At 44.2% G+C, this 16,579-nt stretch overlaps 2 protein-coding genes across 5 annotated transcripts in view; both read right to left on the bottom strand.

Moving 5' to 3' along the window:
- The window catches only part of LOC139643394 (unconventional myosin-XVIIIa-like), a 134,961-nt gene that overhangs the window by 91,802 nt on the left and 26,580 nt on the right, over positions 1-16,579 (bottom strand). The window contains exon 1 of one of the 4 annotated variants that reach the window (XM_071518533.1): positions 12,110-12,223. The exons of the other annotated variants lie outside the window; for them this stretch is intronic. Within the exon in view, the coding sequence (XP_071374634.1) occupies positions 12,110-12,130 (21 nt within the window). The 5' untranslated portion in view covers positions 12,131-12,223. Of the gene's footprint in view, positions 1-12,109; positions 12,224-16,579 lie in introns of those variants that run through there. 4 annotated transcript variants of the gene reach the window in all.
- Positions 1,306-7,957, bottom strand: LOC139643393 (uncharacterized). Its single transcript, XM_071518528.1, has 6 exons — positions 7,921-7,957; positions 7,430-7,470; positions 4,168-4,938; positions 3,787-4,072; positions 3,400-3,689; positions 1,306-1,404 (listed from the first exon to the last, which is right to left on the bottom strand). Exons 1-6 carry the CDS (start codon positions 7,955-7,957, stop codon positions 1,306-1,308), a joined length of 1,524 nt encoding a protein of 507 aa, XP_071374629.1.

Here is a 16,579-nt window from a genome sequence, read left to right as displayed (position 1 = left end):
CAGCAAAAAAGCAGTGTGAGCGAGGGAGATGGAAGATGTGCGGAAAGAAAGGGAGATGGGGAGGGAAGGGGCAGAGGGATGGAGGAGAGAAAGAAAATGATGAGAAGTTCAACAAGAAACTTTGGAAGAAGAAAATCCAGTGTATATAAGCAAAAACACAAGCAGACACAAGCAGTTTGACACGATAATGGAAAAGTAAAAAAATGTTAATATAATGATTTTACATGATAAATGATACAGATTCCTATACTGACTGAGCATGTTCTTTGGCAGCATGGAGTTTAATGGATAACATGGAGTTATGCATAGATTTGCAGAGAGACATATTAGTAAGACGTTATTTCAGTTGGAATGTGCCGTAAAGCTCAGGCTTGAAAGGGGAGCCGGAGAAGTGTACTGTTAATTGAAAAGACTAAATCATCTCGAGACAGATAATTAATGAGCTATCAACCGGCGGGTCCCATTTAAATTCATTTGAGAAGATGGCGTTATTATGAGCCTGAGTGATGTTAAGGAGATAGTGCAAGAGATACAAGTGCAAAGTGGAGGGAGCGGTTTAACCTCCTGGTAGAGACCGGAGAGCAGAGATATGATGGAAGAAGCCAGAGAAACTGAGAGCAGAGGAAAGTTAAAGGTGAGAGACTGAGGCAGAACGAGAGAAGGGTAAGATTCCACTGTTCTGTCCCATTTGGGATCCAGTCAGGAGGGAGAGAAAGACCCTCCGAAAACCTTCCCCCCCTGACTGTGACCCTAAATATACACCGCTAAACTAAGAATGTTAGGCATGGTGACTAATCCTAACAGCCTAGGGGACAGTTAATGGTTTTAGGTAGGGTTTGACCGATGTGGGTTTTTGCAGGCCGACAACAATATTTGTATTCGGTAATGTCCCTGTCAAGATTTTATTCTTGGCAGGGTGAAAAGAGCATTTAGATGGGACTCTATGGACATTAAAACTCTCTATTGAAACCCAGGATGAAGATAATAATAAAGCATATTCATTCATACTTGCATGGAATGTGATCTAAATTTGCATTAGAATCAATTCAGGTTAAGGGGCTTCCCATAGACAGCCAGTACAGTGTCGATTAATTATACCATAAATAGATAATCCAAGCAGCATATCCATCATATCAGAGGCAGATATCAGATGTTTAATAAAAGGCCAATGTATTGCTCCAACCCTAGTTTAAGGGGATATCAATGAGAGAAGACAGAGGGACACAGAGAAGGAAGACGGAGGGAAGGAGCGACAGATAACAAGACTTGACACAACATGAGCAGACAGAAAGCCGAGGCGAGGCATCAGTGACGGGCAGACAGACAGCGGGGACCATTTACAGGGGCGGTGAAGATCCTCATCAGGCGTCTCTGAGCCTCCTCCGTAGGGCTGAGCGGCGCCTCCTACAGGTCAGAGCAGCAACACATTGAGTCCCGGCACCCACTGACACAGAGGAAGCAAAGCTCTAAGGCCATGACTACCAGAGCAAGCCACTAAGAATACACTTAAGCATGATTTCCAATACAGATTTGCCATCTGTTGGTTATGTGTGTGGTATGGCGTGTTGTAACACACTATGATGTGTATGCTAAGTGGCATCTGCACACCGGGTTTCCCACAGTGCTTTATAGTAAAGGCTTATTCAAATAAATACTCAAAAAACCAAATTAAAAAAATAATAGAAATTCCATTATTCTTGCATTTATCTTCATTGAGAACAAAGCAATTCTGAACACAGTGTCCAACTGCACCATCTGTTGGTCAAGAGCAGCATTACAAGCAGTATGAAGCCAATTATTTTGGGACTGAAACATGGTGACCGTGGCTAAAACAACATTCACACACAAAAACACACCTTTTGGGTTATTTTGGAAATGATTTTTGAGGACACCTCCATATTAGTAGTGCCCCCATTTGAAGAGGAAATCCTGGAGGGTGCTTCAGACAGCGTGCACACACACACACAAAATGAGCAAGTCCCCCACACACACAAACACAATTGGCCAGTTAAGAGAAAAATACTTGCAAGCAGACAAAAGTTGCAACAAACCATGCTCTGGCAGAACTGGTTAACAAATAAAATGTCATACTTAAATGTCAAGTAAGTCAATCTAATTATCAATGTCTTTTTGTTGTTTGTACATCCCTGCCTATAACTAACAAAAAATGTAAATTAAGTGTGGCTAGGCAACGCTGGCTGTAACAAGCCTCAGAAAACAGTAAGCGGGTGAACTCCAACATCTAGAAGCAGACTCTCAAAGCTAGTGTGGCGGTCAGAGCCAGCATGTGTTGAGGCTTAGGCATAAACAAAGACCATGTGAGGTCTGTAATTGCGGAAACTCAGTGAGGGGCCGGGAAGAGACAGCCTCTTTACCATATCTGCCATCTGGAAAGTTACTGGATAGTTGTGTTATCTCTGCGCCTGGTCATGGGCTATGCTTTGAATTTTTCTCCCAGAATACAGTGCTGCCTTCAGTAATTGGCTCTACATGGGTCTCCTAGGAGTGGCTAGGAACTCGAAGCCACTGGCAACATCACATTCCTCCTTTGGAAAAGTCCCCTACTGATGAGCCCTGGTAAACAAGGCTTGTGAGCTACATTGTGCAGTGAGGTCTCGCGGGTGGAGAAAAAAAAAATCCTTGTTTGTTTTGATGGGAGACGTCTTGACACAGAAAGGGTCTCAGAGGAAAGGGTTGTAAAGGCAGAAGAACTGCATGAGATGAGGCCCCAAACCTCAGGAGAAGCTCAAAGAGAGCGTGTTCATAAAATCTGCAAAAAACAAAAGCCTCATTAGAGTATAGTCTCTAACAAATAAACAACTCGCTAACTTGCCAGTAAATCCAAGTTAGTGAAGAAATGAGAAAGTTGAGGGGGAATTTGCGGGCTTTTGATCCAAAGCTTGCCAAAGCTTGTTCAAATCCCAGGACCGGCAGGGATGTGGTCGGTGAAAGGGAATGAGTAATGCTCTCCTCCTGCTTCAGCAACTACTGTGGAGGTGCCCTTGAGCAAAGCACTTAACCACCAACTGCTCCAGTGGAGCTGCTCAGTAGCCAACAATAAAAGACTGTCTGTGCTGGGTAGCTCCCAGTGTGAATGTGTCGAACTGTATTAATGTAAAGCAGGGTGGTGCTGAAAAAGAGCAAACATGCTCAGTCGCCTTATCCTTGATAAATAAAGGTTGAAAAAAACAATACAAGTACCATAGCGAGTTAGGAGAAATTTAGCTTCAAAGACCATCGGTGACCCTAGAAGAGCTAGTTTTTGTGGCAAACAACTCCACAGTGAGGTCACAAATATCAAAACAGCAGTGTGCACTTTTATTTCAAACACATGCGTTTACAATTGCCATCCACTTTTCACACCAAAGTTCCACAGCATGCTAAGTGTGGACACCCTACCTCTTGCTTGTTCGCAGCAGGTTCTTTTTGAGCGGGGACGGATCCTGGAGGGGGAGACAGGGGACTGGGCTTGGGACGGGGAGGAACAAAGCCCACCGGAGGGGAAAGGGGAGAGGGTTTCGGGGCTGGGACGTAAGCTGCTGGAGGAGAGTGGGGGGAAGATTTGGGGGGTGTTGGGGTGGTTGAAGGGGGAGTAGGAGGGGTGGATTTAGCGGCAGGAGTCGACTTGGGCCTAGGTACGAAGCCAGGAGGTGGAGACATGGGTGAGGGCTTGGGTGGTGGGATGAAGCCTGCAATGGATGGGAGAGATGAAGGCTTGAAGTGAGAGAACTTGGAAGGAGTCGTGGTTGCAGTTGAAGGACTTGCGGTTGCAGCTGAAGGACTTGCGGTTGCAGTTGAAGGACTTGCGGTTGCAGTTGAAGGACTTGCGGTTGCAGTTGAAGGCCTTGCGGTTGCAGTTGAAGGACTTGCGGTTGCAGTTGAAGGCCTTGCGGTTGCAGTTGAAGGACTTGCGGTTGCAGTTGAAGGCCTTGCGGTTGCAGTTGAAGGACTTGCGGTTGCAGTTGAAGGACTTGCGGTTGCAGTTGAAGGACTTGCGGTTGCAGTTGAAGGACTTGCGGTTGCAGCTGAAGGCCTTGCGGTTGCAGTTGAAGGACTTGCGGTTGCAGTTGAGCTTTCAGAAGACGTGCTGATAGGGGCCGTAGCAACCACAGGAGACTTGACCTCCTGTTTTCTAGCTGGACCGGCACTTTTGGGCTCGGATGTGACCTCCATTGGTTTTGAGATGTCCTTTTCCTCTTTCTTCTCCTCTATCTTCTCTACTCGCTCAACTTTTTCCAGTGCTTCGTCCTTGCGTATTCTCGGGCGGGGCTCCCTTGTCCTGCCCCTGCCCATGAGGCTACTCAATCCTTGCGAAATGTCGTCTTTCTCCTCTTTATGGATGGTGTCATGTTTGAAGGAGAACGCTGACATTTTGAAGCCCCTGGGCGCTGAGGCTGGTGCTGGTGTTGGTGCTAGTTTAGCTGGTTCAGGACCGGGTCTCGCTGGTTCTAAGGCTTTGGTTGCTGTTTGTGTTAGCACAGTAGCCTCCTCCTCATCTGTGGGTAGGACCTTCCTGACCACACGGCGGACCACCTTCACCACTTTCTTGCGCGTCAGACCCTGGTCATCTGTAACGTCTGGCAAGATGGTGCCGGTGCCCATAACCTTGATATTGCCGCTGGCTGTGCCGTTGACTGCACTCTTGTTCACGGTGCCGTTTTGCTTGCTGTCACCATTCATGACTGGCTCAGGGCTCATGGGAACTCGTGGCAGTTCAGGACTCCTAAAACGCTCCAGCATCTTTGACGGCGGCTCAGGGCTTTTGAAGCGGTCTGGCACTGTAACGGGTGGCCTAGCCCTAGGCGGGGAGGGACTCCTGACCCGCGCTGCAGGCTCTGTGGGGGCAACTGATGGGGGGCTTTTTGCCCGGAATATCCCCCTGCCAGGGTCTAGAGCTGGCACCGACTGGGCCCGGCTGCACAGACTATCATTGTCTGGCTACTCACACAGAGAGGAAAGAGAGGAGACAGTGGGAAGGTGATGCAACACAGTATCAGAAATGATAAAGCAAAATTGAAGCATCATGTCTACATGTTGAGAAAAGCTGCTTAATTTTCATTCATCCCACAAAAATATGCTCTTTAAAACAACAGTGTGACTTCATTTCCTCCAATATTTCTTATATTAATCCGTTAAATATGTTCAACAACTAAAATGTTGGAATGTTATGCTGGGCTGAATGTGTCATTTTGCCCATGCATTATTCAAGGCTAAAAGGAAAAGTAACCTGAAGCCCTGCTGTCTGAATGGGACAGTCAGCGATACAAACACCAAAGTTTGTTCATAAAACACTGTTGGCCCCCTTGAACTTAGTCCAAGTGATCAGGTTACCACTGCTTGAAAACATCAGGACTCTCAGCATACTCAAGAAATCACAAATTTCGGGGCGGAGTCATTTCACATCACAGATCCATTTGAGCTCACATCGGGCGCCTTTTGGGTTAACTGATCACAGAATGTCAATATATGTCTAAAGCACCTCATGCCAGTTCCCTATGCAATTCATACAACTGCTACTGCGACAGGAAACTTCTATCTAATCTAGACTTCCACAGCACTACAAAGAAGGTCTGATTGGGCTGCACAGTACAGGACAGCCAGCTGCCTACCACATGCCTTACTGCCTCCTGAAATAACCCTGAAATAGCTCACATTGGGTTTATTCGAGAAAGGTGTGCATGGCAGTTAGATACAGTGAGACAGTCAAAGTGTCTAGGAGAACTGACAGTGACTGGTCATTAGCAGAAACCTAGTACAAAACGATTGGCTGCTTCACAAACACACAAATGTACACACCATTTATATCCATTTACCCACCAAGTCCTCCCCTCTCTCTACGCCACCCACTATGGTGCAAATGTCATACTAATCTCCTTAAGTATTTCACACCTATCACCATTTTTCCTGTAGGCATTGATTGACTGAGTACACGGCATCAAAAACACATCTTAGAGCCAATGTTAAAAACAGAACTAAGTATGTAAGAGAGGGTAGGAGGGTCTTGCAGCTAGTCAGCTCATGAAGCCCGGATTTTAGGTTGATGTTCTCACCATCAATCATGTAAAACATGGCATTGATTTGTTGTCTGCCAGTCTTTCTCACTTCAAATGCAAACCAGACTGTTAGGTAAATGGATCAAGTCTTGATTATCCTGGCTCCTCTGTCTAGGCCTGTCTTTGTGCTTTTGCCTTGTCAGATTTACCAGACTGAAACTGAAAGATCCCCAGTCTGTTTCCTTTGGGGAACTTGTAGTTGCGGCCCCAAACATAAAACATTTTGAAATGGGTCTATACTTTGAAATGGGTCTATACCTACAAAGGAAAAGGCAGGGATGAGGCAAATGGCTAATAAACTTCAAGTTAGACCGGCTAATGACAAAACAGATATACCATCTTTTCATGCACTATAATTCAAAAAACAAGTTAAACATAGGTGTAAAGTTTACAATGAAATGAACTGCATGGATTAAGATTGCTATAGCACTCTCAAATGTGGATCATGGCTAATATTATGGAAGGAAACCTACTGGCTGCTCCATGTCTACAAGTCTGGCTGATAGAGAAGGGCTTAATGGGATTTGTGGGCTTAACAGATTTCTCAATTACCAGCAAGGTAATCACGAGTAACGCTCTGAAGCCACCATAGATAGGAGAGATAGATTTCTTCTACTTCGCTCATCATATATAACATTTAAAGCCCTTTGTGAGTCATTGGGTCAAGCGAAGAAATAATGTGCACTTTCCTATTTTACAATGCAAGGCTGCAGCCTACCACCCATCAAAACCATTAGCATTTTCTAAAGCAATTACACTATTTAGAAAGCAATTACAGGGCCTGCTCACAGTGCCTATCCCCTAAGCCTTTGTTGCGAAATTAAAAAGGGTAAGTGTCTGTGACATTGCATCCACAGTTTAGAAATTACTTTGTTCGTCAACTTTGTGGCCTTTTTCAAATCAGTTTGTTAATGAAAAAGTTCATGCAGCGACAAGAGAGGCACTATTCTGTTATACGCCCAGTGCAAGAAGTTTAGCTGAAATATAGCATGGACCTAAATTAACACTGACAAAACGCTATAGGTCTGAAAGACTAGTGAAGAGTTTCTAGGGTAAGCTTAGATGAAGGAAGCACACAGAGAGAGAACACTTTGGACTGCCAAGAGCAAGGCAAGACCCTATCTCAAACTATCGGACCACTGCATGTGACACTGATTTCAGATCAGTCCAGTTCCATTAAATCTGCAAAACATACAACAGCAAAGACTTGGACCTTGATCTATGACGTCAGACTTGGAATGAGGCCTAGAAGATGTGAGACAGCTCTGCCGTGACTCTGATGCCCAGAAATCTGTGATCCCGAGTGAAGCCTTGTTCTAAGACTTGGTCTGAGTTACTGTTCCCCTAGCAGAAGGATAATATTCACACTTTGGGACACTTACGCTTTTGGCGCCTGGCTTGTTCTCGTCTTTGACCTGAAGGTGTTGGTATGGAAAGGGAACTAGATCAAAACCTTGACACCATATGAAGCTGTTGCTGCATGAGACACTCTGCAAATCACAAACCATGCAAAACCTGAGCTTACTTGAGCGAGCCATCTTTCACTTACGTCATCTTTGCATTGCAAAATCTCTTTCTTTAGATACAAACAATAGGGCTATTATTTCAAGAACTAAAAATGGATGCACTCATCGTACTGCAAGGCACTTTGGTCGTGGTAGTGTCCAGCAAATGGCATAGGTCATGTAAAAATCACAGCAAATGGGGAACTATAACCAGTGCGTATACATGAAAGTGGAACTATAGCCATCAAATTGGTAATGTGATACATGCAAAGGCCACACATCATTAAAGACACATGTGCCAATGTAAAACCACACCGTGCAGTGTTACAGTGCTTTGTGAAATGTCCAAATGAGACTTCCCTTTTGCTCCCAGAAGGAAAAACGTGATGAGAATGCCATGTTGGCTGATCTGATGTCATGGGCTGCGTTGGATGAGGTGGGAGGAGGAGGAGGAGGAGAAGAAGGGCTGGGTTAGGAAAAGGGGAGGGAGGGTGGGAACGGACGGATGGAGAGACAGATGCACAGAGATGACGATCTTCACACTACAGGTAGAAACCGTTGGTTCTTCAATGTAGGCAGAACCACTTGTCGATGACAGAGAGATGAACGAAGTCTAGGACAGAGAGAGAGAGAGATGTAGGAGGGATAGGGGATTATAGCAAGATTCTAGAAAGCAAAACAAACAAAACAGATGGCAAAAGATCCTGGAAAGCAAGGCTTCAAAGATAATCCACCTGAGAAAACTAAAATCTAAAGGATAACCGTCTTAAAAAACCTTGTCGATATGGTAAACAAAGTTATAGGCGTGCTGTCCTCAACCTTTTAAACATGTCCTTGGTATATTTTGAAAAGCGAGAACTAAATGTCAAGTGACATAAGAATGTAATGCAGGAAGCCGAAAGGGAGTTATTGAATCTCATCAGGCCAATTTGTACACCAGGATGAAGCTGGTCTCTCCCCTTAGTCACGCCCAGGCCTGGTGCTCTTTGGCTGGCTAAGATGAGCACAAACAGCCCTGATCCCTTTCCAGAACATGTTTTACTGGGCGTCAGACAATGTCCAGGCCTGGCTCGACCGTGGGAGGTGTTGAGTGTGTGTGTGTGTGTGTGTGTGTGTGTGTGTGTGTGTTTGTTATCAGTGGGCATTGAACTAGGGCACTGACTAACAGGCTTATTTTTGGACGAGACACTGGAACTGCGGGGCTTTGGGCCAATGCTGCCTGTTTAGTCCCTGAGAGAAAGTCTGTGAAAACTAGGCCAATGAGACCCACATATACAAACACATAGGAAGATATATTTTTCATACTGATCTTGGTTTGAATACGTCAAAATCTGATACCAATTACCAGACAAAACTTTTGCAGTACCTCCCCGGAGTACGTTGAATGAAAACACATTTCATTATGCGATAGAGTAAAATATATTTTCGGAGCATCGCTTGGAGTCGTCGTTTGTTTTTCTAGATAGAATAAGAACTTGCTCGACTTATTTTACCCACACAAATGCCCATAAGCAAAGTCTAAAAGAGAACTGGCCCCAATCTAAGAATCCAACATTTTGATTTGCAATACTTTCCTTGCCTAAAAATCTATACTGAAACCATCATGAGTATGGTAACCGTCGTTGCCATACTTTTTTTTGCTACCATTTTAATACCAAGTCATGCACACATACACACAAACACAAATAGAAGACCCTTGAAAAAATGGTAACGTACAGTCAGTCTGGAACCTCAACAACTGCATTCAAGCACACACACACACATAGCAGACCTGGATATAGCATGGTGACAGCAAATGTTGCTCAGTCACTAATCTGGGGAGCTGGTGTGTTACTGGAGAGTGCCAGTAGAACAGACCTCAACTTTCCTGATTGACTCACTAAGCAACACAACATTTTAGAAAGAACAAGCCACCCAAAGATAAGTCAGACAGTTAAGTCCAAATTTAACATGAAAAACTCTCCCAAAGCTGGAAACCAGAGAACCAAGACTCTGATCTGAACTCCAGAGACATTTCTGAAGCTTCTCTACACAATAAATGAAAGGCGGTCTTTGTCAACTCAGGGAAAAAGTTTTTTCAAGCTTTCACACTTAGAGGAGCTTTATTTCACAGGAGTATTAACACTTCTGATTCGGTAAATGTGCCCACATCACCAGTAAAGCACCTTGGGTATTGCCAATGCGTGTATTCTATTTATTGTCGATGTAGCAGCTCTGGGAAAAAAAATATCTTGTCTCTTTGTGTTTCTAGTTTTGAGAGAAATTAATTCATATACGCAAATCTGTTTTAAAGCATCCAGGAAAAATGTGTAAATTCTGTCTGAGGGTGAACTTTGACTTCAATACACCAAATGACAAAAGGCACCAACATTCGGACAGAAAACCAGCTTCCAGCCTGTTTGCTGACCATCTATGATTACAATTCTTTCCAGAAACTGCCATACACGCTGACCTCCAGCTCCATCACTAATAAAACTGCCTGTGTTTATATAGATTGTAATCTGCCCCAGGGGGGATACAGCTGCCTATTATTTCTCATGTTGGCTCACAATGTAATCCACATTTGATGTTTTGAATGAAATCCTAGTGGGAGGGGAGGGGAGGGGAGACAACGGCAGTTCGCATCTCTAATCCTCACAGTCTACCGCACAAAAGGGAAGTCTGCTCGCACATGGCATCTCACTCAGGAAACAGGCAGCTGCTTCATGCTACACTAATGTTGACAGTCAACTGGCTAATTCGGGGAATCTGAGTGAATTTTACAAAAAGTAAATTCAATCACAACTAAAAGAAAAACATGATGATGACAAATCAAAAGTGTCAAAACTCACTTCTCAAAGTCAGTACAGCACCCTTTCATCAAAGTGTCTTAACTAGTGACACAACATTACTAAAACAGCATTGAAACCTCAATACAAACTAAACTTTCCATCATGGCAGAGGCCCACACAAGAGCTTCCATGCGTCCATATAGCCTATACCGCCAAACTTTCTTTCCACACACTTCTACGTTTCAAATTCTGGCACTCTTACCCGAAAAACATACAGAGGGGGAAAAAAAAGGGGAACCGAGCTGTCGAGATGAACGCTATCGTAGCAACCTCAGCTGGAAAACCATTGAAGATGGCCCCTCCGCTGTGGTCAGCGCTAAAAATAGAGGTACCGGCTGTGGAGCCTCGAGGGCCGCCCGCTTTTCATAGATTTTTTTCCGCTGAGGGAACTCGCGCTTCTTCCCCGAAAAAACCCTGCGCCAAAGGTTACTCCCAAATGCTTCTGTACCTGTTAAGTGAGTTAATCAAGTAGTTCCGAAACTCCCATGTCCAAGTTATTCCGCAGAAAGGGCCAAAGTGTAGGAGAAGCTGACAGAGCCGCTGGAGACTCCTATCGCACACGGTGGAGTGTGAATAAGCGAGGAGAGAGGGGAGAGCGCCCTGATAGGCCGGCTATTCCTGACAGTGGACAGACAGAGATGTGGGGACAGCTGTTGTGATACGAGGGTCCCGGGCCAGGCTAAAAATAGAGGCCTCGACTGCCCAGCTCAGCCGGGCCTGCCACAACGCTCCCCCACCCCCAAGAATTCAACCAGCAGCCCCTCTACAGCTCCACATATCCCCCTGCAGTTGCTCCGTCACCTCAGCTGCTACTGTGTGTGTGTGTGTGTGTGTGTGTGTGTGTGTGTGTGTGTGTGTGTGTGTGTGTGTGTGTGTGTGTGTGTAAAGGTAACAAAGGGTGGAAGTGATGAATTCCACTTACTCTTGTTACAAAAATGGAGTAGCTTTTTGTGTACTTGTACTTTTCAGTAATATTAAGTCAGCAATGTGTTGACTGAACTACTCTACTTCCTTGCATTTTGAATATGTACAAATGCAATAAGCATTGCATCAGAAACTGCTCAGTGATACATTGCATCTGCATCAAAGCTGCACGAGCATGTGGAGGAAACATTAGCTAACTGTCACATTAAATGCTCAAATGTTCCTAGGATAGCTACCCAGGCTAGCTTTATTAGTATCCATCCAGCTACACTATTATTGGTTTCTGTTAGCCTGGTTGTTGTCTAGCTAGCTGGATAGCTAATAGCAAAACAAACATCAAACTAGTAACATTATTCAATAATGAGGGGTCATTTCCCTTTTTTTCTCAATCACAGTCTGAGTAATGACATGAATTTCAAAGTTTTACTTTTACAATGCTCCACAGTCTATTAAACAATTTCACCTATTGAGCTTTCTTGTCCTTTTTACATTGAGGGAAAAGTTCCAATGTCCAAAAGATCTAAAGTAAACATGTTTTTATTGTGTATTTTAAATGAGCAAACCTTTACTTTAAGAAGTACCTTAAGTAGATTTGTACACCAATAATTTGACGTCTGCTTTCAGCAAAGTAACAGCACTTCTACTTGAGATGAATATCTTGCTACTCTTTCCAGCTGACTGCAGAATATGTAACTGTTAAGCGTTGTCGTGACACAGCTGTGCATGTTTCAGGATGCGTGTTGAAACTAGACTTAAACTGGAGATCTCTCCAATCTAGGGTTTCGCTAGTACATACCTGACCAAAGGGTCCAATCATTTTGTAGTGGTTAAAACCCCCGTACCACCGCTGTAGGAAGATCCAATCCCGCCAGAACCTTCTCTCACCGTCTCAACTCTGTATCCACTCAGCTTTCCCAATGTCTGTCTCAATAAACAAAGTGCATTGCCCACTCTCCTTTAGAAATATTTTAGATGTGAAATTTGTTGTATGCTCGCATTTGACTGTGCTGAAAATGGTATTGTTTTTCCTGCGTGAACATCCTAGGTGTGGCAAAAAGAAAGAAGCCGAGGCATATAAAGGAAGGTGACGAAGAGAAAAACAGAAGCACAGTGAAAGCGTGCTACAGGAAATAGTGCATGGGCTTGACTCTTGCCTCACATTTTACTAAATGACTAACTTTTGACTTGTCAAATCCTGTGATGCTGCCACTCAAATTATTAGCCAATGCTGAAGCTGACTAAAAACCTATTAGCCTAGTATATCCATCTATTAGTAAATGGAGAATATGTAATTTGACTAGGCTATATGCATCTTCCCACATAAACGCTACTGTAGAATACAATATAAGGCACAGTTTTACACTTGCAATAGAAGTACACCAAAAATTGCTGAGAGGTGCTGATCACTGGAAGTAGACCGGAGAAAACAAGAAAAAGCTCCATAGAAAATACTCTTTATTTGATGCTGTTTTGGCCCTGCAGCCTTCTTCAAGATCAAGAGTAAAAAACAAACAGGCACTGGTAGACTATATAGATGCACAACACCTGATGGTAATCCTACAAATCAAGCTCAACCATTCAGAGTAGAGTAAGAACATCAGGAGGCCCAAGGCCATCTTGATCTTGAAGAAGGCCGCAGGGCAAAGTCATCAAATAAAGAATATTTTCTATGGAGCTAGAGTGTGCCACACACTTTTTGTTCTTTCCTACAGTTTTACACTTGTCCAAATAATGAAGAACGTAACAAAAGAAATATCTAAGTTATATGTTGATTTCACTTTTGCTGTTACAGCCTCTAGACTGGAACAAACTTCCTCAAAGTGTCAGCTCAACAGAATCCAAAGCTGTTTTTTTTAAATCGATTAAAGACCCACTTTAACTCTCTGGCCTTTCAGTGTGACTGATGTGCTCTACCGGCTTTTTTGAAATGTAATTGGTCTTCTTTGTGTCTGACTGCATCCTTCACCTTGTGAAGGGCTTTGCAACAAAGTGTTTCGTGTTTGAGGCGCTATATAAATAAAGCTGACTTGACTTTCTCTTCCTCTAGAAACTCAACAGTGAGTTTCTCAAGGCAACAAGCAGATCCTCTGACACTCTGTCATCACTTAAGCCAGTTAAATTCTTCGTAATGTCATCCACAATAAAGGCATTACAATATCCACCCACACCCACATGAGAACACATGTCCCCAGGCGGCACATGTCAACAGTCTGCTCTATCCGTTTCCCACCATCTCACACCGCTAGAGGCCGTCGCTCCCTCTCCCACCACAGCTCAGCACCCTCACCTCGCTTTTTTGGCCACAAGATGGAGCCAGAGGACTGGGGAAAAGATCTACATAAAGAGCAAGGAGCTTTTGTGGATCCCTGCAAGGACACAAAGCCTCCATTATTTACCAGTGCGGGCTGGCTGCCATCGCATTCTAGAGAGGGAACACCAAAGCGATTCAGATAATGTGCGACCAAAACCGAGCTGTGAAGTGAATGGGCTGAAGTGACGGCGCCGCTCCAACTGGAAGGAGGAGAGGGTTGAGAGGGTTAAGGGGGGGGGGGGGGGGGGCTGCAGGCGGGGTTGCCTTGGGAAATAGAAACTAGCTTGAAGAAGAGGGTGTGGCAGAATGAAGGGGCGAGGGGAGGAGATGTGGTGATGTAGCGCCGGGTTCACGAGTGGAATTAAGCAGAATGAATGGCGAAGGGCCCGCGTGTCACGTGCACACGCGTGTGTCACGGGCCGGCCCTGCCACTTCACGCAGGTTAGTTAGAGAAGGAATGCGAGGTATGGAGGGTTGAATCAGCTGGGAATGTTGTGCCGCCTCGGAAAAAACAAAACACACAGGACCTCGTGACGTCTGACGGGAAAGCTCGACTGGCATCGAACCCGCAGAGAGCAGCTAATGGTTTTTGTCATATACAGACGTGGGGAAGTGTCCTGGTTCCAGTCTAGGCCTCTCTCAGACGAGACCCGGTGGACAGGATGGAGACAGAAGGGGCTCCCTGTGGACTTCAAAGCCCCCACCGAGAGTCAGTAAATTCCCCTGTCAGCAGTCTGCCTCCCACCTGACAAGCTGCTGGATCGTGGCCATGCGAACGTGTGTTTAATGGAAAGCAGATGTACGTATATGTGTGCCAGTAGGTCGGCCAGTGTGTCTGTGGGTCGGTGCGTCAGTCGATATGTCGTCCGTCGGTCAGTGTGACTGTGTGTCTGTCGGTAGGTTGGTTTGTTGGTCAAAATGTCAGTGGTGATATACCTTGCATTTTGTTGTTTGGTGCTGAATTTTTCTCATGTATGAACACATTCAAAATTCAATACCTTGTGAAAAACATATGAAAAATATATTCTCAGACGGTTGCAAATTGTTCTTCCTCTTCCAGTAAAAACATTAATGTGATTCTACCTGTTTGCCCTGCAAGTTATTGAAGGAGGAAAAGTCAAGCCAACTTTGCTCCGGTCACATACAAGCCAGAGCTGAAACGCGACAAGGTCACGCCCGCTCTGTGAGGGTTGTTGAAAGGCATTCTGGGAAATATAGGAGTCGTGTCCTCGAAAGCATTACTCTACAGTCTTCAGGCTAGATATTCGGGGAGAGATCCAAACACTAATGCGACAGAATTCAATACATTTCCTCAATGACATGCGACATTGCCCTAAAGCACCCAGTGGAAAGCTCAGCAGATGGTGACAGTATTAATGTGTTGTAGTACTAACAGTATTAACACACACACACACACACACACACACACACACAATAAAGCTAAACGACGGTGGATTAGACCACAATCCATTCACTTTTTTTCCTACTGGGGGGCTTATTTAATTTTCCATTTCCATGTTGACTGATTTGAACATGGAGTTTGTCCAGGACACACTGATTCAATCCCTGACCTGACTGGCATTTTAATCACAATGAGGGCAGCTCTGTAGATGGAAAAGCACAGTAGATCTACTCTAGGTTAAGATATTTACCCTAGAGTAGATAACCAAGATGGATTTTATTTTAAATCGTAATACCCCATCACATAAACAGAGTAACAATCAGACATTTTTGACTGTTTCAGAGTGCGAACTGTCGTTTTCTGATCAAAAAAATGCACCATTTCTCTCACCCAGAACACACTGGAAAGACACGCCCGGTTATAGGCTCCCACAAGTCAACTACGGGGGACCCTGGGGGACAGTAGTCGCATTCACACACAAATAAACTCAAAGAAGAAAATGTGAAAAGAGTGAAATACAACAAAAAGGTACTCTTAAGTATCGCAAACATTTTTCCCTATACTATCTCATTTTCAATTTAATAGGCATTTTATGACCTTTCTTACAGACCTTTCTTCACATAAAGGGGGGGTCAAAATCATCGCACTGAAAATATGGATTCTATGCTTTTTAAAGCCCAACAGCAGATCTACAACTCCTTATAAATGTTGAAATGGTTGAAATGAAATTGAACTAAGAATGTGGAACTTAATTAGTCATAGGAGGTTGAGTCCAGGATAGGAACAAAACTTGTGCTCACACATTACCACAGCGTCACTCACACAAACAGGGCTGTTATTGCCATGGCTACAGCTCTCAGGTTACTAGAACTGAGGTCCACGTAGGGCCAAAACAATGCAACCAGCTACTAGAAGCCAATAGCAAGACCACATCATTTCAAATGTTATCTCCTTTACTATTCATGTGGCTAACCACTTCCCATATTGCCTGATAAAACAGGCTACTGTAAAAAAACATAATGCCTCTCACATCAACCACTGGCAACAACACTGAAAAGATAGGCCTTTTTCCATCACAGGATACAAGAGGACACTGCGCACCCCTGCTTCAGAGATTGAAGTGGATACAGCATATTTTGGGTCTATTCATGAGGAGCATAAATTAAAAGTTAAGGTCATATCCTTGGTGCAAGTGCAAAGCTAGTATTCTGCTGTGTGGGTTTATGTCATGTTATGACAATTTTGCAATGCAATTCTTTGCATTAAATAGTCAAATTTAAAGATATTGAATATAAACAAGCACAGAATAATAGCAATCAGCAGCTTCAATAAAAAAATATCAGTAATGGGGTAAAAGAGTTTCAGGTTCAATGTCACCTTCATCCCTTCGATCATCTTTATTGGCTTACGCATTTTGGAGCAAGTTTCTTCGTCCGGGCACGTTTGAGATCAAGTTGGTGTTCTAAACCTTTTCTTCCCCCATTTCTATTAGCTTTAGTTCCCTGAACTGACAACCTGTTCAGTTGCCCTATTGAGAAGTATGACTGAAGCGC

Source organism: Centroberyx affinis, unplaced genomic scaffold (assembly GCF_046629955.1).
Source record: "Centroberyx affinis isolate AG114_WGS23_722 - 3 ecotype Tasmania unplaced genomic scaffold, CSIRO-AGI_Caff_v1 ptg000592l_1, whole genome shotgun sequence".
Taxonomy (NCBI): Eukaryota; Metazoa; Chordata; class Actinopteri; order Beryciformes; family Berycidae; genus Centroberyx; species Centroberyx affinis.
This window is presented reverse-complemented; position numbering and strand designations above follow the sequence as displayed.

What these genes read in the sequence shown, in the direction of transcription:
- LOC139643393 (XM_071518528.1), bottom strand. Translation starts at nt 7,957, where the DNA reads ATGGCATTCTCATCACGTTTTTCCTTCTGGGAGCAAA. An exon ending in CAAGTCCTTCAACTGCAACC is followed by an intron (nt 3,690 to 3,786) that starts GCAAGTCCTTCA and finishes CATCCATTGCAG; the next exon opens with GCTTCATCCCACCACCCAAG. An exon ending in CTGCTGCGAACAAGCAAGAG is followed by an intron (nt 1,405 to 3,399) that starts GTAGGGTGTCCA and finishes TCTGACCTGTAG; the next exon opens with GAGGCGCCGCTCAGCCCTAC.